The following is a 22543-nucleotide window of genomic DNA, read 5'->3' as shown; positions in this document are numbered from 1 at the left end:
GCTTCAAATACGGGTTTATTATGTCTCTTGTTATGTCCAACTTCAATTTAATTGTAATTTTTTTCATATTTTTATAGACCCCCGACTTTACACAGCTTGATCATTTTTAATCCTACGCAGGATAATCTGAGATATTCCACCATTGTACCAAGTGGGTCCATTTAAATCAATGATACGCCTAAGCTCTGTATATTAAATGGTGTGATAGATCGACTCATTCGGCTTCTTAAAGAGGCAGACACAGGAACCGTTTCTATTTAAAGTGCGGCGGATTTATTGCAGTCCTCATAAATTACGTCACCAGAAAATGTAAATACAGCTTTTGTCCGGCAGAAGGTAAAACATAAAATAACAAGTTCATACAATAGTGATGGTTAGTCCACTGGCTTAGAGTCCAGCTTCTATGTCCTTTAACAAAGGGATTCACACCAGGAGACCTGCAATCTCCATACATCCAGCATCTGTGACACAAATAGCTCAGAGCTTTCACCTTCAGCCCACCCCACACCAAATGCTCTCAAGGCTTTTATCCTCTGACCACCTCCCTCTTTACAAGTGTTCAATTAACTTAGCATCCAAGATGGCTGTTTAACCCACTTGTGTGCTGGAACCTTTTTCCTATTTTTTAATTATTGGAGCTAACAACCTTAGTGCTACATATCTCCCCTCCAGTACTTTGCCAGTGACTTTGTCACAATGGGTGTACAATTGGCAGACTCAAGTGCCCTGCGGGCATCATTATAATCCTGTAACATTGAACATTAACCATTTAATGGAGTCTGCATAGTTCATTCATAGAAAAAAAAACTATATTTTTACCATATTCAGATCATTACAGACATGATATCCCTGATTCTATAACTTGACTTTTAGGGATAGCCTTTACATGGTCACTGCTATTGAAGAAAACTTTGCATAAATCAGTAATACAAGTGTATGTCAGAAAGTTTGCAATAAATCTTATCAGACAAATAAGCTTTTTTTTTCTCAACCTATGAGATATTTTATCTCCACCCACCTGTCTCCTGAATCTATTCTGAAAAACTAGTGACATCCATTCTACTGAAGAAAAGACAACTGGAGCATATTAAAGTCTATGATGAGAGCAGGAATAGAGAGAAGGATCTGCTGCTTTCTAGTAATTGCTCTATCTCACCTAAGAGCTGGATTCACACCTACACTGCTTAATAACTGTTAGGCTCAACTAGTGAGGTGGATCTCCAAGCCAAAGTTCCAGGTGGGCACATGCCACAGGTGGTGCAGTAGGCAGGTGAGGCACACGGGAAATGGGTAGCGGAGGTACTAAAGACCATAGGCGGACAAGAGACAGGGAATAGGTAGCAGAGATACTGAAGACTACAAGTGGACAGGAGTCCAGGAACAGGTAGCAGAGGTCCTGGAGACCACAAGTGGACAGGAGACTGAGAACACGTAGCAGAGGTCCTGGAGACAGCCGGAGTACAGGAGATCGGTAATAGGTAGCAGAGGCCCTGGAGACCACAAGTAGACAGGAAACTGGGAACAGGTAGCAGAGGTCCTGGAAACCACAGGCAGACAGGAGACTGGGAACAGGTAGCAGAGGTTCTGGAAACCACAAGCAGACAGGAGACTGGGAACAGATAGCAGAGGTCCTGGAAACCACAGGCAGACAGGAGACTGGGAACAGGTAGCAGAGGTCCTGGAGACCACAGGTGGATAGGAAACCTAGATTAGATAACAGAGGTCCTGGATACTGCAGGCGGACAGGAAACCGGGAGCAGGTAGCAGAGGTCCTTGAGACTGCAGGAGAACAGGAGACTGGGAACAGGTAGCAGAGGTCCTAGAGACTGCAGGAGTACAGGAGACTGGGAACAGGTAGCAGAGGCCTTGGAGACCACAGGTGGACAGGAAACAGGGAACAGGTGGACAGGAGACTGGGAATGGGTAGCAGAGGCCCTGGAGCCTACAGGCAGATGGGAAATCAAGTACAGAAAACAGAGGTCCTGGAGACCGCAGATGGACAGGAAACTGGGAGCGGGTAGCAGTGATCCTGGAGGTTGCAGACACACCGGACTCCAGAGCAGTTAAAAGTCTTAATACCAAGACACAGGTCTGTGTCTTGGTAGGCCTTATATAGAGCAAGGCAGATGATCACATGGGATCACACTGATTCTTCTACAAAGCCTGACGTGGAGTTAAACGAACAGGGGTTTTGGGAGCAAAGCCCAGATCCAGGACAGGTACGTAACAGTAATGTTGTATATAGTCCTCCATGCTGCTGCTTGTGAATATATGTTCTATCAAGACATGGGGTACTCCTGCTCTCTTGTCTCTGTGTGTATGGGAGACATCATAGGAGCTAGTCTCCACCCACCAGCTCAGAGACAACAGAAAATTAGACATCGAGATTACAGAGGGAAAATCTAGTGCAAAAATGCATAATACAAGTCATGCAATGGCCAGAAATTGAGTTATTCTTTATTAACAGCCACAGCACAGCTTATTCTTAAATGACAGATGGGCTAAAAGGTGTCCATTGACTCAAACTTCCTAGTCCACAAGTACATACATGTGCTCTTTTTGACCAAGTGAGCATGTGTTTCCAAACTAAGGATAGGCTAGTAATTTCAGATTGATGGGCGTCTGACTCTTGGCACCTCCATCCATTTGTTGACTATTGTGGTTGTGGCGCTCTGATGATAGACCTGTGTGAACTTGTACTAACTCCTGCTAAGAGACAGTGGATTCAGGTCTCTGGTTGAGTTGCTTAATCGTTGAAGGGCCAGTCTGCATTAATAGTAGTCAGAAGGTGGATAGGTCCTTCCCAGGAGCGCACTACTCTCTTTCTGCCCAATTTTTTTCTTTGCTCACTGCCCTGTAACATTCATCCCTCTATCCGACCCGCTGACTAGTTCCCTTTAATATTAATACTTTTAAGCCTGAAAACTTTTCCTTAAACCTATTAGCAGTTGAAGTGGTCACTGACGTTTTCCCTCCCATCTGTCAGAACTGGGTTCACGATGGGCTGAAAATACACATTATACGGTTTTACCTCCCTGCTACGACGGGCTGGCTCGTCGTTTGATGTTTTTTTTTCCATCTTGCTGTTTTCTAGTTTCACGCTGATGCCGTTTTTGTTTGAAATCCATAACTATGAACATATTTCTCTCTGCAGATTCCTCAGCGGCTTTGTGCCCAAAATAGAACTGATGTCTTTCTCCCAGGAAGTCGAAAATCTTTGAATATTGAAATATAGTTCACTAATGAACCTAGCGCCACCTGAATATTGAATATTCTCACATAATAATGCCTGTGCTCTACACTCGGAAGTGGCCCAATTCCTTTTTATTTAAAGGGAACGTCTGCAAAAAAAATTCGTAAAGCTGAAAATTTATTCCATTAAAGAGGTCATCCCACCAGAGTTCTTGCATCCATCAGTTGATCTTCACAAAGAGTTGGCCAACTTCTAGGCATTTCCGCTCCGGCCAGTAAGATAGTGTAGATGGTCTTCCATGAAATATATGGAAGGCTTAAAGGGGTATTCCCACCTCCAATATCCTATCCCAACATTTAGTAAGTGTAATTATAATAATATAAGCAAATACCTTCAATTAAAAATGTAGTATAGTTCTTCTGATTCGCTATGTCGCTTACCCCATGTGCAGGGCATTGCAGTAGCTTAGGAATTCAGAGTTACAACCACTAACAACTAACTATCTTTATATGAGTGGTCATAACCAGGGATACCTAAGCTACTGCAATGCCCTGCGACTGCGGTAAGCAACCTAGCTAATTAGAAGAACTATACTACATTTCTAATTGGAGGTATTTGCTAATATTATTATTATTATTATTATTATACCTACTACATATTGGGATAGGATCTTGGAGATGGGAATTTCCCTTTAAGTCATTTAGAACATTACATTGACTTCTACAATGTCCATTTACCCTAACAGGGGAGAAATTTGTTTTGGAAATGCTCAGTTTACAATACTTGAGACCTAAATTTGGTTTCTACTATAAACATAAAGTATATGACAAGGACCTAATTGACCTGATGCTATTTTGGCCTCCAATGGAGAATAAAACACATACTTTACTGCACTTTTCTATAGCGAGAGATCTCACAAATTGGATTTTTTTAATATAGGAGTCTACGGGAGATCACCGAAAAAAGGCTATACTTACCAATAACTGGTCCCAGATGCACATATCTGTATGACTGGCACCTTACCTTTGTGCCTTTGTGATACTAACCAACCACCCCCTATGTTTGGTAGGTGTCTAAGTGGTTGTTCCTCAGTATTTTGTACCTGTTATGACCCACCTTTCATCATGGCGGCACTGCATCATGGAAAGTATATGGTATTGTTGTGACTAGGTCTTGGTATGTGCACCGTTTTTTTCTGACATGTTCTTTGTATTCAATGTACTTTTCAGTGAAATGAGTCGGTGAGAGATGCATGGAGTATCTTGGAGTATGTCAGAGTTGTACATTGGGAAATTACACATCTAATGGAAGGCTTAGACAAAATGTGAGCAGAAATTAAAGGGAAACCGTCACTCAATTAATGCTGCCCGAATCACTGATAGCATGAAATAGAGCCTGGCTGCAAGTATGTTTTTCTCTAAAATGCTCCAGCGTGACCAGTGATGTGACCAGTGGCTCCTACCTGGACCTCCCTAGGTGATTGATAGGTATTTTACTATGTACAAACAAGTCAATCTACTGGACTGGTGCACGGAAAAGCCTGCCAAGGCGGTGTCGGTCTAGTCACGTCTTGCCCTATGGTCCCTGGTCGACACTTGGAACTGTTTTGTCCGGAACAATGGGGCGTTTCAGAGTAAGACTTATCTATCTCCAATTGCTGCAGCAAGGCTGTGATTCATGCTGTTGGTGGGTTAAGAAGCATGAATAGAGTGCAAAATTTTTTGAAGGCCCAAGAACTGTGCCCTATATCCTAGTGCGCTAAAAAAGGGACTAAAGTGCCACAAAAAAGTGCACTAGGATGCAGTCCATCATAGCCCTCTCCAACAGGAGAATAACCGATCCCCATCCCTCCAAGCGAGGGTGCTACAGCGAGGGTCAGGGGTTAGTGGCCTCCCCTAGCCGGAGCCCCAAGGGAGATCCAATTTTGCTACCAGCATCTGCCTGGGTTGCCACTGAAGCAGAACTAGGAACCATCAAGGTCGGCTCCCCTCCTGAGAGGAGAGTCAGGGGTTTCTAGGAGGGAGTGGAACCTGTTGCCCACACTCTCCCCCCTAGACTGATCAGGAGGGAACCCATAAGGGAACCGCACCCCAAAAAGTCCTAGTGACAAAGCCTCGCGTGCAAAGGGTGACACACAACTGAAAACAATTAAATAATGAAGGTGTTTCTAGTATAATAGTAGCCGGACCTTGAACCGATGAATAGAATGAAATATTCCCTTTAACATGCCTGTTTTTTTCTTGCTGGCTCTGTCACCAGATGTAGAATGTCATGCTTTGTTCTATGGGTATTGTTTATTTTTCTATAGACAACCATCTGGATTTAGGAAGATTTATAGATCTAGCAGTGCTCTCTGGGAAAAAGATATGCAAATTAGATCTCCTGTTGGCTTTCTGAATCCTCCCTTTGAAGGTAGTCACCTGTAACAATGGTGGACTGTACTGTCACGTTCCTATCTCTGACGACACCAATTGCATTATGTGAATAGTGTTATGAGTCATGTACAGGTGCATCTCACTAAATTAGAATATCATCAAAAAGTTAATTTATTTCAGTTCTTCAATGCAAAAAGTGAAACTCATATATTATATATATATATATATATATATATATATATATATATATATATACTATACCATGACTAAGACCGTGTAGGTTGAAACGCGTAGGACTTGTTCCCTGCACGGGGATGGCTTACTTCTGCATGTCTGTGCTTTTTAACATGATGGCTCAATAAATGTCAAGTTTTAAGAACCCTATCTCCTGTGGTTGCTGGAGACAACTCTTCTTGCATATTGAAAATACAACTTTTTGGTATCAACTCCACTCGCTGTGTTTGGAGGAAGAAGAAGAACACCGTCCCAACTGTGAAGCATGGTGGGGGAAACATCATACTTTGGGGGTCCTTTTCTTCAAAGGGGACAGGACGACTGCACCGTATAGAAGGGAGGATGGATGGGGGCATGTATCGCAAGATTTTGGCCAACAACCTCCTTCCCTCAGTAATAACATTGAAGATGGGTCGTGGCTGGGTCTTCCAGCATGATAATGACCCTATACACACAGCCAGGGCAACTAAGGAGTGGCTCTGTAAGAAGCATTTCAAGGTCCTGGAGTGGCCTAGCCAGCCTCCAGATCTGAACCCAATAGAAAATCTTTGGAGGGAGCTGAAACTCAATGTTGCCCAGCGACAGCCCCGAAACCTGAAAGATCTGGAGAAGATCTGTATGGAGGAGTGGGCCAAAATCCCTGCGGCAGTGTGTGAAAATGTGGTCAAGAACTACAGGAAACGTCTGATCTCTGTGATTGCAAACAAAGATTACTGTTCCAAATATTAACTTCTGTTTTTCTATTGTATCAAATACTTATTTCATGCAATAAAACGCAAATTAATTATTTAAAATCATATAGTGTTATTTTCTGGATTTTTTTTAAAGATTGTGTCTCTTATAGTTAAAGGGTACATACTATAAAAATTCCAGACCTCTCCATTCTTTGTAGGTGGGAAAACTTGCAAAATCGGCATTGTATCAAATACTTATTTTCCTCACTGCATTATGACATGTGAAAAGTGAAATGATCCTGTGTAATGTACAGAGTGTGATAAGCATTAAAAATGTTGTATGCATAATGTATAGTAATGTACGATGGGATACAGTAATATATAGTATAAGTATTGTTAATGCATTGTGTGTAATGTAAGGGAGTTCTGCTCAGTGACAGATGCAGGGTAAGAAGTAGTTAAGTGTTGGGACTAGCCCACAAGGGGAGGGCTTAGTGATAGGGAAAGGACTGTTTCCTGGTTAGTCAGATAGGAGTTAGAGTCTGAAGAAGCACAAGTGTGCAGTGCCGCCAAGGGTGATTCACAGCATAAGGAGACGTACCGACAGGCATAATGAGATCCTGAAGAGAATTACTGTTGAGACAGATTGGCCATCCACTTTGGGGTCCTTGGATAGGGTGATTGGCAACGAGAAACCATAGAGCTTTCTAGAGCTGAAGGTAACGGACCTAAAGAGGACTGAGAGCGTAGGACTAGTGAGGGTCCCGAGCAGTAGATCCAGGGTGATCCCTAGTGATAGAACGCGGAACCGCTGAGCGAGTAGAGATAAACTCGCCGATCAGGACTGCGGCCTAGAAGCTGCGTTGTGGCAAAGAGGGGCGAAGCATTGTGCTTGTTCGGCCCTGGAGTAGACTACAGTGGAAGGAAATGATGTGTGAAAGTGCTTTTCAATGTGGAGGAAATGAGCTTAAGTCTGTGTACCTGCTACCCCTGGTACATAACCCTTATCAAGTTAAAGGGGTGTTTCCATGAATGAAAGTTGATTTTAATCAATAGATTTTGGAATAATAATAATTTCCACAATTGGATGAGTTTAAATAAAATGTTCCTGTGCTGAGATAATCTTATAAATGCGCCCCTGCTGTGTACTGTGTAATGGCTGTGTCTGACCATACAGGAACATGGTCTGATCATACCACATCTCCTGGGCAGGGGAGGAAGCAAAAGAGTATACAGACATTACAGCAGGGGATCACAGCTGATGATTTTTGTGAGGTAAAACATTTCCCTGCCTGTTTTTAAACAATATTTTACCTCAAAGAAAGAATCAGCTGTGATCCCGTGCTGTAATGTCTGTATACTATTTTGCTTCCTCCCCTGCCCAGGAGCTGTGGTATGATCAGACCATGTTCCTGCACGGTCAGACACAGCCATTACACAGTACACAGCAGGGGCGCATTTATAAGATTATCTCAGCACAGGAACAATTTTTTTAATCACATCCAATTGTGGATCTTATTTTTATTCCAAGATCTAGTGAATAAAATGAACTTTTGTTCGTGGGAAAACCCCTTTAAGTAAAGTCTCCTTTATTTATCTGTGGAATTCGTAGACCTGGTCAGCAAATACCATCAGCTAAAAGTGGCCTGCACGGGCTCAAAGCCCTCACATTACCAACATCCCGCCAGGAGCCATCTTTTCCTGTAAAGAGCCAGGTCGTGATGAAGCAACAGGTCGGCCATGGCTACCACCCATGGCCACTTTAAACACCCAATAGGAAAATTCCCAACACTTAATTAGCCATTCCACATCACTTGGGCGACATTTTTTCTCTCCACGAGTTTATGGAGCTAAATCGGCATCATTAATACATGCACCACAACTTTCTGCTCATGGTTTGTTCTTGATGTGCCCATACACACCCTACTGAGCACGCCAGTCCCACGCCACTGTCTCATCTTCCACCTATACCTTGCTGCCATTCTTTCATTCCAGTGCTAATAATTGGGTCCTCTCTCCCAGTCACGTCCTGTAAATTGCCCAAAACTTCAGACGTTTTCTGTAATTGCCTATAATCGGTAATGTTCCATCTTTGGGAAAACGACAACTTCCAGTATCTTCTGACTCCTACAGACAATGACATGTAAGAGGTGTTGTTTTTCTAAAAGATTGTGAGCTGCTTGCATTTGTTCGGACACGCCAAAGTAAATGTTTCTCTAGTTTAAAAAAATTGTCAAAATTGCTCATTTTCAGTGCCCGTTATTAGAGTAATTGGGCGGGATGTTTGAATGCCAACGCTAACATCTACCTTATTTAGAAAGCATCGACATATTTACTAGGCATTAACAACTATTTCCTATTTAGTTAATCTCGTATGAAATGTCACATTGTTTTCACAAGTATTTCATTGTTTGCGCTTATATTTTTCAGCCATCTATTAAAGGAACCAAACCCGTAGCTTTCTGGACACAACATGACGTGTGCAAGTGGCTTAAGAAGCATTGTCCGAACCAATATCAGCTCTACAATGAGTCTTTCAGAGAACACGACATAACCGGTAAGTTGATGATCAGTGATTAATCACAATATACTGGTTCATCTCACCTATCCACATACATCCGTTCATGCATTGATTTCTTGTCCAGCATAATGAGACCCCATGGATGCTGACACATAGGTGTTAACAAGTCTTGTTAGAGTGAAAAATAACATTGGGGGATGCAGAGTTAAAAAAAGAAAACTGTTGCAATCCCTGACTCTACCACAAGGTAGAGATTTAACCTTCTTTATTAGATGCAGACCTGTTTATATTTAACAGCACACCACATGGTTAGGCATGGTATTGCAGGAAATACTAATAATATTGTTGAAATTGATTAATATTGAATAAATAACATTCACTGAAATCTGATTTGCTTTGTACATAGAGAATCATATGTGCCTTATTGATGAGCAAAAAGATTTGCACTGCCATGGTCTAAAATTTGTTTTGCTACTTGTTTTGCCCGGATGAGGGCAGAGCGAAACTCCTTGACTTTTATTAGAATGCCGGCAACCTGTTCATCTCTTGCAATTTCTGGGACCCGGAACATAATAATTGCACAGTAGGCTGGCACTCAAGTGCTGGCCAGGGAAGGTTGCTCTGCCCTGGTCTAATTGCCAAGGAGTACCAAAGTGGACGTGCGACCACGGTAGTGCAAATCTTTTTGCTCATCTCTAGACACAGGAAAAAGACTGCTGGGCATTGAGAGTAATTAATAGACATTTACATAGCTTATTGATCAAAAAACTGAATAAAACTCCAAAACATAAATTGTGGACAGATCTCCTTTAGGGTATATGGGCACAATGCTTTTTTCAGGTGAGTTGGTCCCGAAACCTGCCTAAAAAAGTACTAAATAAACATAAAAAATAATTGACATATGCACTGCAATGTAAAAACCATTTGCATATGTTCAGTCTTTTCAATTTCTTTTAACTGCTTCACATTTCTAAGGACGTGAAGCAGTTAAAAAAGCCAGGGTGGCAACAAAGAAAAATTTGGCGGTTTCACCTGAGGACCTTTCACCAAATTTTTCATGTAGAACTGAGCAAAATAAAATGCTTTTATTTTTTATTTTTCTTATTTCACCTCTTTGGCACTTAATGAGTTAACTTTTTTTTAAGTCCATGTGAGTGTTATGAGACTATTTTCACTAGGGAGGTGTACTTCTGCCTCCCTGTATGATGCTGACCAATCATAAGCAGGCAGCAGCACTCAAAGAATAGAAGACGACACCCCCACCAAAGCTTAGAGCAGGTTTCTTAGTGTGAGATGTGTGACAGACAGTCTGACCTCCTGGTCTAACCTCCTGCATGATTAGAAAACACAAAAGACTACACCTTGCAAACAAGGTTCCTGTGGACAAAGGAGCAGCACAGCTGAGTTTAGCTGTGTCACATAACAAACCCTTCTATCAGCTCTCTTCCTCTCCTAGAACTGTCAGCTCTACTGTACTGTTCCTCTCTCACACTGTTTGTTCAGAGATGTGTGAGTATCACTCTTATTGTTATACTCACCAGATGAAGTGGATCCTCTAAGCTCAAGGTCTGGGTGGGCATACGGGTCACAGATATTGGTGCAGCTGCAAGATGGAGCATGTGGAACACGGACAGCTGTGGGACTGGGAACTGCAGGTAGACAGGTGGAATGCTGGAAACCGCAGGCAAGTAGTTGGGAAACATCCAGGAACCTGCAGGCAGGAGGGATGCTAGAAACCGGTGGCTTGAGGGAGACGTCCAGGAGACCGCAGGCCGGATGCTGGAAACTGCTGGAAGGTGGGAGACATCCAGGAGACTACAGGAAAACAGGCAGGATGCTGAAAACAGACCAATGTGTATGGAGCAAGACAGAGTCTTAGCAATATTAAAGTCTTAATGTCAAGATACAGCCTGGGTGGATGCTCACATATGGTCACGCCGGATCATCTGCAAAGCCTGACATGAAGCACAACATAGTCTCCCAGGCCGGGGTGAGGGAAGCAAGGAACAGATCCGGTACAGGTGCATAACACTTATGTATTTTGTGCTCATCTTGTAAGGGTCTCATTACATCTCAGACAGGAGTAGTCCAGAACAGGTAGCTGCTCCTGTGTGAAATCTAGTGATAGCAGTTATCTCACTACAGATCGATTACACTTTGTATGAGCACAGCAGATATAAGTGTGATTACTGACACACTCAGTAATCAGGAGATCTGATAGAAGAGTTTGTAATGTGACTCAGATAAACTCAACTGCACTGCCCCTTCCCACACTCTGACTCTTGCAAGACATTACACCCAGAGATCAGGGCTGTCTGTCATACAGATCTCACACTGAGTAATCTACTGTAACCTATGGTGGGGACATGTTCTGTTCTTTGAGTGTTGATGCCTGCTTATATTTAATCTGCATCATTCAAGGAGAAAAAACACACGCCCCCAGTGATATACTGTCTGATACACCTACTTGGGTTAATAAAAGGTTAACGCATTAGGTGCCAGACACTTTGATTGCTAAATAATATCTCCGCAATGGAGAGGCGAAATAAAAAAAAACAAAAAACTTGTTTTATTCCTCTCTGCTACCATTATTACATCGTGTGTCCAGTTCAACAAGAAAACAATTGTAAAATATCCTATTTAAAGGACATTGTGGAGACATACCCTTAAGGTGAAAAAAAAACCCATGTCTGCAAAAGTTAAAACGGGGCATGGTCAATAATGCAGACTACATCAATACATTAAAATTTAATTTTATCCAAATAATATTTTTCTAGTTTACTGCTTTAAATTTTGGTCTCTATATGTAACCCCTACTGATTGAGTGGAGCAGCCATTGCACATGCGCTATGCATGTTCATCAGTCCCATAAACTTGTACATGCGCAAGAGCTGCTCCATTCAGACAGGGAACCCCTGTGCTCCTGATTAGTGGGGGTCCCAGCGGTTAGATCTCATATGATCTCACACTTATTTTGCAATCTTGCTATAACCCCTTTAAATCTTTTGGTCCTCAATGGAAAACCTGAAACCTGACCCCCATCTATTTTACGTTATTTTAATACTGGTACTTTGTACTTGAAGACCAACTAGTGCACCACCCTATATCGAAAGAGGAACATCGAAAAAAAAATCAATTAATTTAAAAAAAATTATAATTATTGGAAAGTATTAAATAGCCCTAGTTTCACCTTAAATATTAGTAATACATCTAAAGTTCTTAAGAAATAGAAGAAGGCTGAGACTTTTTACTTTTGGGCATGTAAAGAGAACAGATTTTGAGGCCCCAAAAGTTGCAAATAAAACCGGTGTACATTTTTTGGCTTTAACATTCTTGAGAATTTTGCTCTGTTGGCAGGCTACCGCTTCTAAACCCAGAATATTCTCTTGCCTTTGAACAGCTCCGCATCTGACCTTGACGGTGACACTTTTGAATTATTGTTTTATTATTTTTTTAATAGCGGTAGTCACCTCTGCAGCATGTTATGGACAAAACGTATCATCTCTGGAAGACGCAGTAACTTATTTTTCCAGCATAATTCTAAAAAGAACGAAAACGAAAAATAAGATAGTGTACAAACCAGAGGAAGTAAAAGAAAGGAAAGTCTGTATGTAAGTTTCTTATATCACATGTAAAGTTGGCAACTGATTTTTTTTTTTTTAATACATATACTGTATTTTACTTGCTTTTTAGTTAATATTTGGTATTCATTTTATATCCTGCAGATAAAACATTGTTGTAGCATAGCACATACAGTACGTTGTATCCCCAACTTTGTGTGTTCAATCTTCGTTTTTATTTTTTGCATTTTTTATTTATTTATTTCGTGTTTTTCCTTTACTATAAAAGAAAAATGTAACACGGCTTTAGGTGACAGACAAGGCTGTGATGTAATTCTTTTCAATAAACCTCAGTGCTATCTAGAGTAAAGCCTCCTGTATACCTGTCAACCACCCCCGATCGAGCGGGACAATACATTCCTTGTTTTGGGAAGCTGAAGTTGGGGGTATCTTCCAATATCAATTTATATCTGCATATTCAGGACACAGATACAATTAAATGCAATGGTGGAGGATTCAGCTGTCTACTCCCTGCTCCACCATTCAGTCTATGCGTCTGAGTCATAGCACAGCAGGTGCGATGGCAACAATTAATAACGCCAGCTGAATGGACAACACACAACATGGAGAAGCTCCTCATAGGAGCAGGGCTAGGTCTTCCTATCTTAAGTGGGGAAGATGGGCACATAATATGAGAGGGCACTGTGAAGGCATTATACAGTATGGGGGCCTTATGGGGGTATCTTACTGTTTGGGGGGCAATGTGGAGGCATCATACTGAGAGGGGAATGCACTGTGGGTGCATCATATTCTGTGGGGACATTATAAGGGCATCTTACTGTGAGTGGGGCAATGTGAGGACATCATATTGAGGGGAACGTATTGTGGGAGCATCATACTTTGTGGGGTACACTATGGAGGCATCATACAGTGTTGAGGCATTATGAGGCTTCTTACTGTGTCTGGTGCAATGTGGGGGAATCATATTGAGAGGGGAATGCACTATGGGGGCATCATAGTGTGTGGGGTGCACCATACTGTGTGGGGTGCACTATGGGGGCATCATACAGTGTGGGGGCATTATGAGACTTCTTACTGTGTGTGGGGTAACGTTAGGGAATCATAGTAAGAGGGGAATACACTATGGAGCATCATACAGTGTGGGGGCATTATAAGGCATTTTACTATGTGTGGTGCAATGTGGGGGAATCGTACTGAGAGGGGAATACACTATGAGGGCATCTTACTGTGTGGGGTGCACTATGGGGCATCATACAGTGTGGGGGGCATTATGAGGCATTTTACTGTGTGTGGGACAATGTGGGGGAAACATACTGAGAGGGGAATGCACTATGGCGTCATCATACAGTGTGGGGGCATTATGAGGTTTCTTACTGTGTGTGGTGCAATGTGGGGGAATCAGACTAAGAGGGGAATGCACTATGGGGGCATCATACTGTGAGGGGTTCACTATTGGGGCATCAAACAGTGTGGGGGCATTATGAGACTTCTTACTGTGTGTGGTGCAATGTTGGGGAATCATACTGAGAGGGGAATGCACTATGGGGGCATCATACTTTGTGGGGTGCACTATGAGGGCATCATACAGTGTGGGCGGCATTATGAGGCATTTTACTATGCATGGGGCAATGTGGGGGAAACATTTTGAGAGGGGAATGCACTATGGGGGCATCATACTGTGTGGGGTGCATTATGAGGCATCTTACTGTATGTGGTGCAATGTAGAGGCATCATAATGAGAGGGGAATGTACTATGGGGGTATCATACTGTGGTGGGTGCACTTTCGGGGCATCATACTGTGAGGGGTGCACTATGGGGCCATCATACAGTATTGGGTGCACTATTGGGCCTTCATACTGTGTGGGGTGCACTATGGTGCCATCATACTGTGTGGGGTGCACTGTGGGAACATCATACTGTGTGGGGTGCACTGTGGGAGCATCATACTTTGCACAGTGGAGTCATTATATTGTATGTGTGTGGGGCCACTGATGGTGGATCATAATGTGTGGAAGGGTATTCACGGTAATGTCATACTTTCCAATGTAGTATCATCTGCGGAGGGGGGGGGGTTTAAAGGGATATTTTAGTGTGTGGGGACACTAAAGGGCTTCACTATTTTTGTTGGGAAACACACAAAAAATTGGGCAGGTTAGGAGTGTGATTTAGTGTTTAGAAAATACATTTCTTTCTTTCCCGTCTTTAAAAGTTGGGGGGTACGACTCATGCACGTTGTATCACCTCGACAGATTTTGACATTTCAGGCTTGTGATCGCCTAAACGTTTATTAATTCTACAGCAGTTTTATCCAGACATTATATGGCCCCAGTGTTAGATAACTTTACATACGGAGCTAGCCTTATAGTTGCCACTGTTTGAGCATCATATGGTAATATCGTATAGGTCCACAGTTTGAGTGGCAGTAATGCATCACTAATTATTTTTTTTAGCACAGAAACTGTAAAAAAATAAAACATAAGAACAAACAAAAATACAACAGCTGCATCCGTCCATTTAAAATAAAAAAAATATATACCGAGGTGTAATGTGGAGCCTTAGAATGGGCCCATTCTTATCGATTGATTGAGCTGCAATACCAGACACAGCCCATAGACAAAAGTGGAGCTATTTATGAAAAAAAAAAGTAGTCATATACTGTGGACCCAAGTGCAAAATATGTTATTAGGCATACTTTATTCTGCAAGCATGCTCTATTAAAAAAATAACAAAATCCCCCTTACCTACCCTATGCTAATTCTCGATCACTACCCCTGATCTTTGTTGACATTGCCACCTATTGGTGGCTCTGTTTCTGGAAAAGAAAATGGCAGGTTCTTTAATCTTATACTACGGATCTTTGTGTAAAATATTGTAGTAGGAATTAAGCTTTAAAAGGGTGATACCATAAACAACCGCAGATGATAAATGTATGATCATGAAGGGTCCGGCCGCTGAGAACCCCACAAGAGCTGAGAACAGGGGTTGAAGGTCCCCTATGTGACTGGAGCGCTAGTGTGCATGTGCAACAATCATGTGGTGGCACATTCTCATGTAATGACCGGAGGTCCGAGAGAGATCCAGTGAGTCACAAACTGAGACAGAGACAGAAATAAACAACACTTTCTTTACTAAAACAAGGATTAGGCTAAGTGCCCATGATGCAGAAATGCTCCGGATATTTCCTGAGCGTTTCTGCATCTCCCTGGCAGAAAAAACGCATGCGGATTGTACATGCAGATTGTACATGCGGATTGTACATGCGGATTGTACATGCGGATTGTACATGTGGATTGTACATGCGGATTGTACATGTGGATTGTACATGCTTATTGTAAATGCGGATTGTACATGCAGATTGTACATGCGGATTGTACATGCGGATTGTACATGCGGATTGTACATGTGGATTGTACATGCGGATTGTACATGCTTATTGTAAATGCGGATTGTACATGCTTATTGTAAATGCGGATTGTACATGTGTTTTCCTGCCAGGGACATGCAGGTGTGAAGCGTTCTTCACATGCATTTCCGCATGCGGGTTGTCAAGCGCTTTCCAAGCGATTTTAGCATCACTTGGAAAGTGCTTATCAACTTGGTCACACTATATAAATCCATGCAACCGGCATGGATTTATATAGTGTGACCCCAAAGAATGGTTCAAAATAAAAAAATAAATCTATACTTACCTTCCGATGGCCCCCGCAGTCTTGCTTCGCTCCGTCCTGGCTGCTGGCAGATCATGGTACACTAAAGGACCTGCCGACGTAATCATCGCGTGACCCGTCACATGACTATGACGTCAGCGCAGGTCCTTCAGACCACCGCGATCTGCCGGCATAGGAGGACAAGCACACCGGGGGCCATCAGAAGGTAAATATAACATTTATTTTATTCTTTTTTTTACAGGTTCTATGGTACCCAGGTCCGGAGGAGAGTCTCCTCTCCTCCACACCCGGGTACCATCCGCACATTGGAACGCATGGAATGCGCATCTACATATGCAGTGAAGCGGATTACATGCGTTCCAATGCAAGTCAATGGCGGCGAAAACGCAGCACTTCCGCAAAATAATTGGTAGTGCTGTGTTTTTTTCCGCAATGATAATCCGCAGCGGAAATTTCCGCAGCATGTGCACAGCACATGCGGATTATCATTGGGGGACATGGCAGGCCTTCTACCAAGCATTTTTTAAGCGTTTCTGCAGCGTTTTTGCCGCTGAGGAAACGCTTAAAAAACGCATCGTGGGCACACAGCCTAAGACTAAAATTCAGTATTTTATGAATCAGTCTCAGGTTCTACCTGGGACACTGTCTCTACTAAATACACACAATCAGCAAAAAGCTGAAACCAATGTGCCAATCTCAAGGTTTCCAGTTTATGTGAATTATACTAAAGATGTGGAACGATTTTACCTAAACACTGTTTCACTCTAGTGAGGGTGTTCTATAGGGACCCCTGAAATGGCACACTGAGTACAATCCTACCACTACTAACAATAACAATGCATGAAACTATACCAATTGCTTTTATACCCCCTAGTATAGGGATATCCGGGTATCTTAAAGTTACGGTACCGTTCACCTCAGATGTGGTCTATCACAGGCCTGTGAATCGTGGTGGCTGCAGCTAGTCCCGGAAAACTTTGGCGCCAAATAAAAAGCAACGTTTACAAAAACAGCAAAGGTTCCTTGTCTTGTCGGCCGATGCCGAGCCCACCGCCGGGGATTTTAGTCCTGTAGCCTCAGGTTAAGGTCTGGGAAGAACTATTCACCAGGCTTGTCACTATCCTCTCAATGTGAATGGCACCGGACCCCGTTTCTCCTCTCACAGTCACTCACTGTTTTCCAGACCACGTGCTCCGTTACAGAGATGATATCCTCAGTCTCTTTCCCTCTCACTCGACACTTGACTCCTTCAGCACAAAGTCTCTAGTCCACTCAGCATGGACTTCCACAAAACTCCAAAGAGCCACACAGCTTTCCCCAGCTCAGCACTCGTTCTTAAGCAGGGACACAGCTTCACCAGGGCCAGGGGCTAACAAGCCCCACAGGAAAGCTTGTAGAGAGAGAGTCTAGTTGAAGTTCAGTGCTCACAGTTCTCCTCAGACTCTCCTTCCAGCGTCTCACACAGCAGACACCCTCAGAACACACAGGGTCTCCCGATCTGCCCCTGCTCTGAGCTCAGCCAGGCAAAACCCACAGGGTCCTAATGCTCTCCTGCTGCTATCACAGTTCACACTCTCACACTCACTACTGCTTCATTCACACAGGTGGCTTTAGGAGCCCCTTTCTCATGATGTTAGGGATCCCAGCAGTCAGACTACTAGGGATTATACATTTATCTTGTATCCCATGGATAGGCGATATATGTTGTTTATGGACAACTCCTTTAGTTGATGTGTACTGCAGTTACCTGAGTTTACGGCACTGCCACTAATGGTGTCTTTATTATATACGGCTTAGTGACTTTTCTACATTTCCTTTCTATTTTGGAGTATTTTAACTGTAAGAATAATCTTCTCCAGATGAGAAACCCATTTTCCCCAGCCAGTTAATGTTCTCAGTGTCTGGCTGAATCATATTTCTTGCAGCTATTATTGTTATGGTTTATTTTTCTGTTTTGAAATCACCCTTCGTTATGAACATACTGTATTTTGTCCTTGTATTTTTAGCTAAATCTCTTCTACTGAATAAAATGTTCTCAGTTACACGAAATGTTCTCATTTATCATTTTATTGCATTGTGCGCTGAGCAATTATTTCACGGGTCAAAATGTATCGGAATATTATATCACTAAAATATAGTATAACAGTACGATCAGATAGGTGAAGCTTCCATGAAACCTGACGGTCCATTAAAAAGGACCACGATTATCTTCATAGCTTCATAGTTTTTAAGGTTGAAGGTAGAAATAAGTCCATCAAGTTCAACCTATAGCCTAAAATGTTGATCCAGAGGAAGTCAAAAACCTTATGAGGCAGATGCTAATTGCCTCATATTAGGGAAAAATTCTTTCCCGACTCCACATACGGCAATCAGACTAGTTCTTTGGATCAACTCCCCATCACAAAATCTAGTACCCATAACCTGTAATATTATTGACTCGCCCCCAGGGCCGTGGGGTACTCGGCAGCCGGGCCTTATGGCTGTTTTTTGGGGGAGATCACGGTGGCTGGCCTGGCCCGTGACCCAGGGCGGTCAGTGCAAAAAGGGGATATTTATAGGGGGATTTGTCGTGATGCCACCTGTGGTGTCTGGTGAGGATCTCCAGCGCTGCGACAGTCCTCTGAGGCAGGTGTTAGGGCAGCTTGAGATGGAACGGCTCCCCACAGGTGGAGCAGGCCTCAGGGCAGTGGAAACAATGCAGGTTGCGCTGGGCGTTGTGGTGCAGGGGGAGCAATGGCGCAGCAGAAGTAATGGACAGAAACAGGGGATTTGCTTCATTACCTTTACTGGTGCTGTTGTTAGGTACGGTCCAGGGTACTCCAGGTGAAGGGCGCACTTTTGGACTCTCCCCAGTGAGCGGGTATAGGGCCTCCTGATCCATTGCTGTCTCTGTGTATGTTCCTGGCCAGCCTGCAACTGAGCCTAGACTATGTGTCCTGCTTTTACTTCACCTGTTGCTCAGAAGTAGGACCTCTGGTTGGTAACCACTTTCCCTGGACGTCGGGGCCTCCGTGTTTCCTGGTCCTGTAGGTGTCTAGCTTCAGGTTTGCCAGGGACTTGTAGTCCTCCTGGAATTCCGGTTATCCCTACTGGGTGTAAAGGGTCCCTGTAGGCTCGGACCCGGTGTCCGGTTTGTATAACGGGGTGTGCTTACTAGGCTCCTCTGCCCCCTTAGCTCCACTCTCTTTTCCTCCTCGCCATCGACCACACTCGGGGCCCTAACTACTCGGCAGCTGGCGTGCTGCGTCTTCACCGCTCTCTGAACGTCGGCACGATCTCTGCTCACTCTGAGCTGTGTTCCTCTCTGAACACTGACTGAGACTCAAACACTCAACTGGAACTAATCTGACTCACTAACTCAACCCTCCCTTTATATATCCCTAACGGGCTCCCTCTACTGGTCTGAGGTGGTAGGGTGGATGTGTGTGAATATGTGAGGGCCTCTTGTGGAGAAGTCCATCCATGCACCCTTCTGGGTTCTGTGGCACCAATGCGCAGCAGGGCGCCACATTCCCCCCTAGTAAAACTCAGTACTCCTGGACTGAAGCATTTTTTTTTTCAAAAACAGGTTAACAATAACAATTACAATAATAGCAATATGTTTACAGCAAGTCCTGTAACCTGGTGTCCTTTTCACCGAAAGTGGATGAGTAGCATGAGGGACCAGTCCGAAAACCCTCAACGTAGGCCCTGGGCGTGGCTGCAGGGCATAAGTGATCCAGGTGGTGGACCACGTCTTCGGCCACGCCAAACGGGTTTTTGTTCAGTGGTTACTTATAAGGCACTCCAGGGAGTGCAATTATGTACATGAACAGTTTTTGGGCTGCTCACAGTCCTCAGCCACAGAGTCTTTTATATATATATATATATATATATATATATATATATATATATATATATATCCTTACGGGTAACTAAATGCAATTCTAAGTGTCCATGTCACCTAAATTGTCCATTGTAAGGCAAAACGCATCAATAATTAGATACATGAAAATTACAACTATTTATACTATCAGAGTTTCTTTTTTTTACTCTCTGTATCTGACAGGGGTCTGACCTTGCGTGCTACGTGTTGACCTACGTAGTACTGGGATGCGTGTGGTACTGGTGTTTGTACTACCTCCCATTCTGTCAGTTCTAGGTGTGGAGGAACTGCAAGGCTGCCTTAACCTCCCTACGGGACTGGCAAGTGTACCATTGGCTGGGTCTTCTTGCTCTCCTCCAACCGGGGATCCTTCTTCCGGGGATTCTTCCTGAGCAGGCTCTTCTGGGGCACCTACAGGTTCTACTTGCTGTGGAGGGACTTCTGGTTGTTGGAAGAAGTGTATCACAGGTATTATCACTGCTCCTCGCAGTTGGAGCCAATCTGCCAGGAAATCTCCTAATTCAGTATGTATCACTACTTCTTTAGGCTCCTCCGGTACGATGAGAGGCACTTCTTCCTGGGGCTTTAGCAGACCTGGACACAACTTCAGATGGTCTCTAGATACCGTTGCAGTCGTTCTTCCTCCGTCCTTGGTAATTAAACAGGTCTTCCTGTTATCAAATCTTGAATTTAACACAGTGTAGGGTTCCCTCTCCCACTGGTCATCAAGTTTGTGGTTTCTTCTTTTTCTCTTTAACACAACTTCTCCAGGTGCTAAGGGTTCTGCTGGTGCACTCTTGTTGTACTGTGCTTCCTGCTTGTCTCTTACCCTATTCAGACTGTCTTCGACACAGGCCTGTACTCTCCTGTACTGCTCCTGTCGAGTCGTATCCCAGTCCTCAGTGGACATATCTGCTTCGGGTTCTACTACACCAAGCTCCAGGTCCATGGGCAACTTTCCGAGTCTTGCTCTCATGAGATATGCTGTAGTACAATTGGTGGAACTCACAGGTATGTGGTTGTACAGATCTACCAGGTCAGGTAGCTTGTCTGGCCACTGGTTTCTTTCTTCTAGCGGTAAGGACTTCAACAGGTCGATGACGATGTTATTCATCTTTTCACATAACCCATTGGTTTGGGGGTGGTATGGTGTAGTCCGGATCTTCTTACACCTGTACAGATAGCAGAACTCCTTGAACAATTCGGCTTTGAAGGCAGTGCCTTGATCTGTCAGCACCTACTCCGGGTATCCATGGGGCCTGCAGAAGTACGCCTGAAACGTCTTCGCCACAGTTTCTGCCGTCAGATCCTTGACGGGGGCGACCACCAGGAACCGGAAGTAGTGATCCACCATGGTCAGGGCATAGGAATATCCTGACCTGCTGGGTGACAGCTTGATATGATCCAGGGCCACGATCTCCAAGGGTCGAGTTATCTTGATGGGTTGCAGGGGTGCCTTCTGGCTGCTGTAGTCTTTTCTTCTGAGGCTACAGGGTCCACAATCCCGGCACCACCTCTCTATGGAACTCTGCATTCCAACCCAATAAAGCCGACCTTTCAGCAGGGTTTCTAGCTTCTTCCAGCCAAAGTGCCCTGCTTGATCGTGGTAGGCCTCCAACACCATCTGGATGTTCATCCTGGGCACTACGATCTGTCATACCATCTCATGGGTCCTCGGGTTGACGTACCTTCGGCACAGCTTCTCCCTATAGATGAACAGCCGGCTTCTCTCATTCCACAGTTGCTTGGCTTGTGGAGACGCGTCCTTCTCCAGGGAGGAACCTTCCTGGGTTATCAGTTCTTTGATACAGCTGACAACCGGGTCGCTGTCCTGGGTCTCCTTCCAGCTGTGGTGAGGCAAAGGGTTTAACGTCTTACCGCGATCCCTCCTGGGGGCTCGTTGCTCGTGGACCACTCCATTACGGTGGAAGGCAGGTAGCTCAATCTCCTCCAGGTCATCCACTTCTTCTTCAGTGTCCGACTGGTGAGGCATCCTGGACAGGGCATTGGCGTTGGCATTCTTGCGGCCTGCCCGGTACTTAATGGTGAACTGGTAGTTCGACAGCCGAGCCATCCATCATTGTTCCATGGCTCCTAACTTGGCTGTTTCCAGATGAGTCAAGGGGTTATTATCAGTGTAGGCAGTGAACTTACTGGAGGCTAGGTAGTGCTTGAACCGCTCGGTGATGGCCCAGACCAGGGCCAGGAACTCCAACTTGAAGGTGCTATAGTTCTCTGGGTTCCTCTCGGTCGGGCGGAGCTTCCTGCTTGCATAGGCGATCACCTTCTCTCGGCCATTCTGCTTCTGACTTAACACAGCTCCTAATCCCTCGTTGCTGGCATCAGTGTACAGCAGGAAGGGTTGGCTGTAGTCAGGGTAGGCTAGGATCTCTTCGCCGGTCAGGATCCCCTTCATCATCTCAAAGGATTC

General features: G+C 44.0%; 1 protein-coding gene across 4 annotated transcripts in view; it reads left to right on the top strand.

The window, feature by feature from the left end:
• Positions 1–22543, top strand: part of SAMD12 (sterile alpha motif domain containing 12) — a 1186303-nt gene that overhangs the window by 368892 nt on the left and 794868 nt on the right. For 2 of the 4 annotated variants that reach the window (XM_073679804.1, XM_073679803.1), the window contains exons 3-4: positions 8907–9033; positions 12458–12608. In XM_073679804.1, coding sequence (XP_073535905.1) covers positions 8907–9033; positions 12458–12608 — 278 coding nt within the window. The remainder of the gene's footprint in view (positions 1–8906; positions 9034–12457; positions 12609–22543) is intronic. The other 2 variants (XM_073679806.1, XM_073679807.1) reach the window with 1 other exon arrangement.

Source organism: Phyllobates terribilis, unplaced genomic scaffold (assembly GCF_046119375.1).
Source record: "Phyllobates terribilis strain yellow unplaced genomic scaffold, ASM4611937v1 Scaffold_4__5_contigs__length_816908805, whole genome shotgun sequence".
Lineage (NCBI taxonomy): Eukaryota > Metazoa > Chordata > Amphibia > Anura > Dendrobatidae > Phyllobates > Phyllobates terribilis.
The sequence above is the reverse complement of the archived record's forward strand: the minus strand, read 5'-3'. Positions and strand labels throughout refer to the sequence as shown.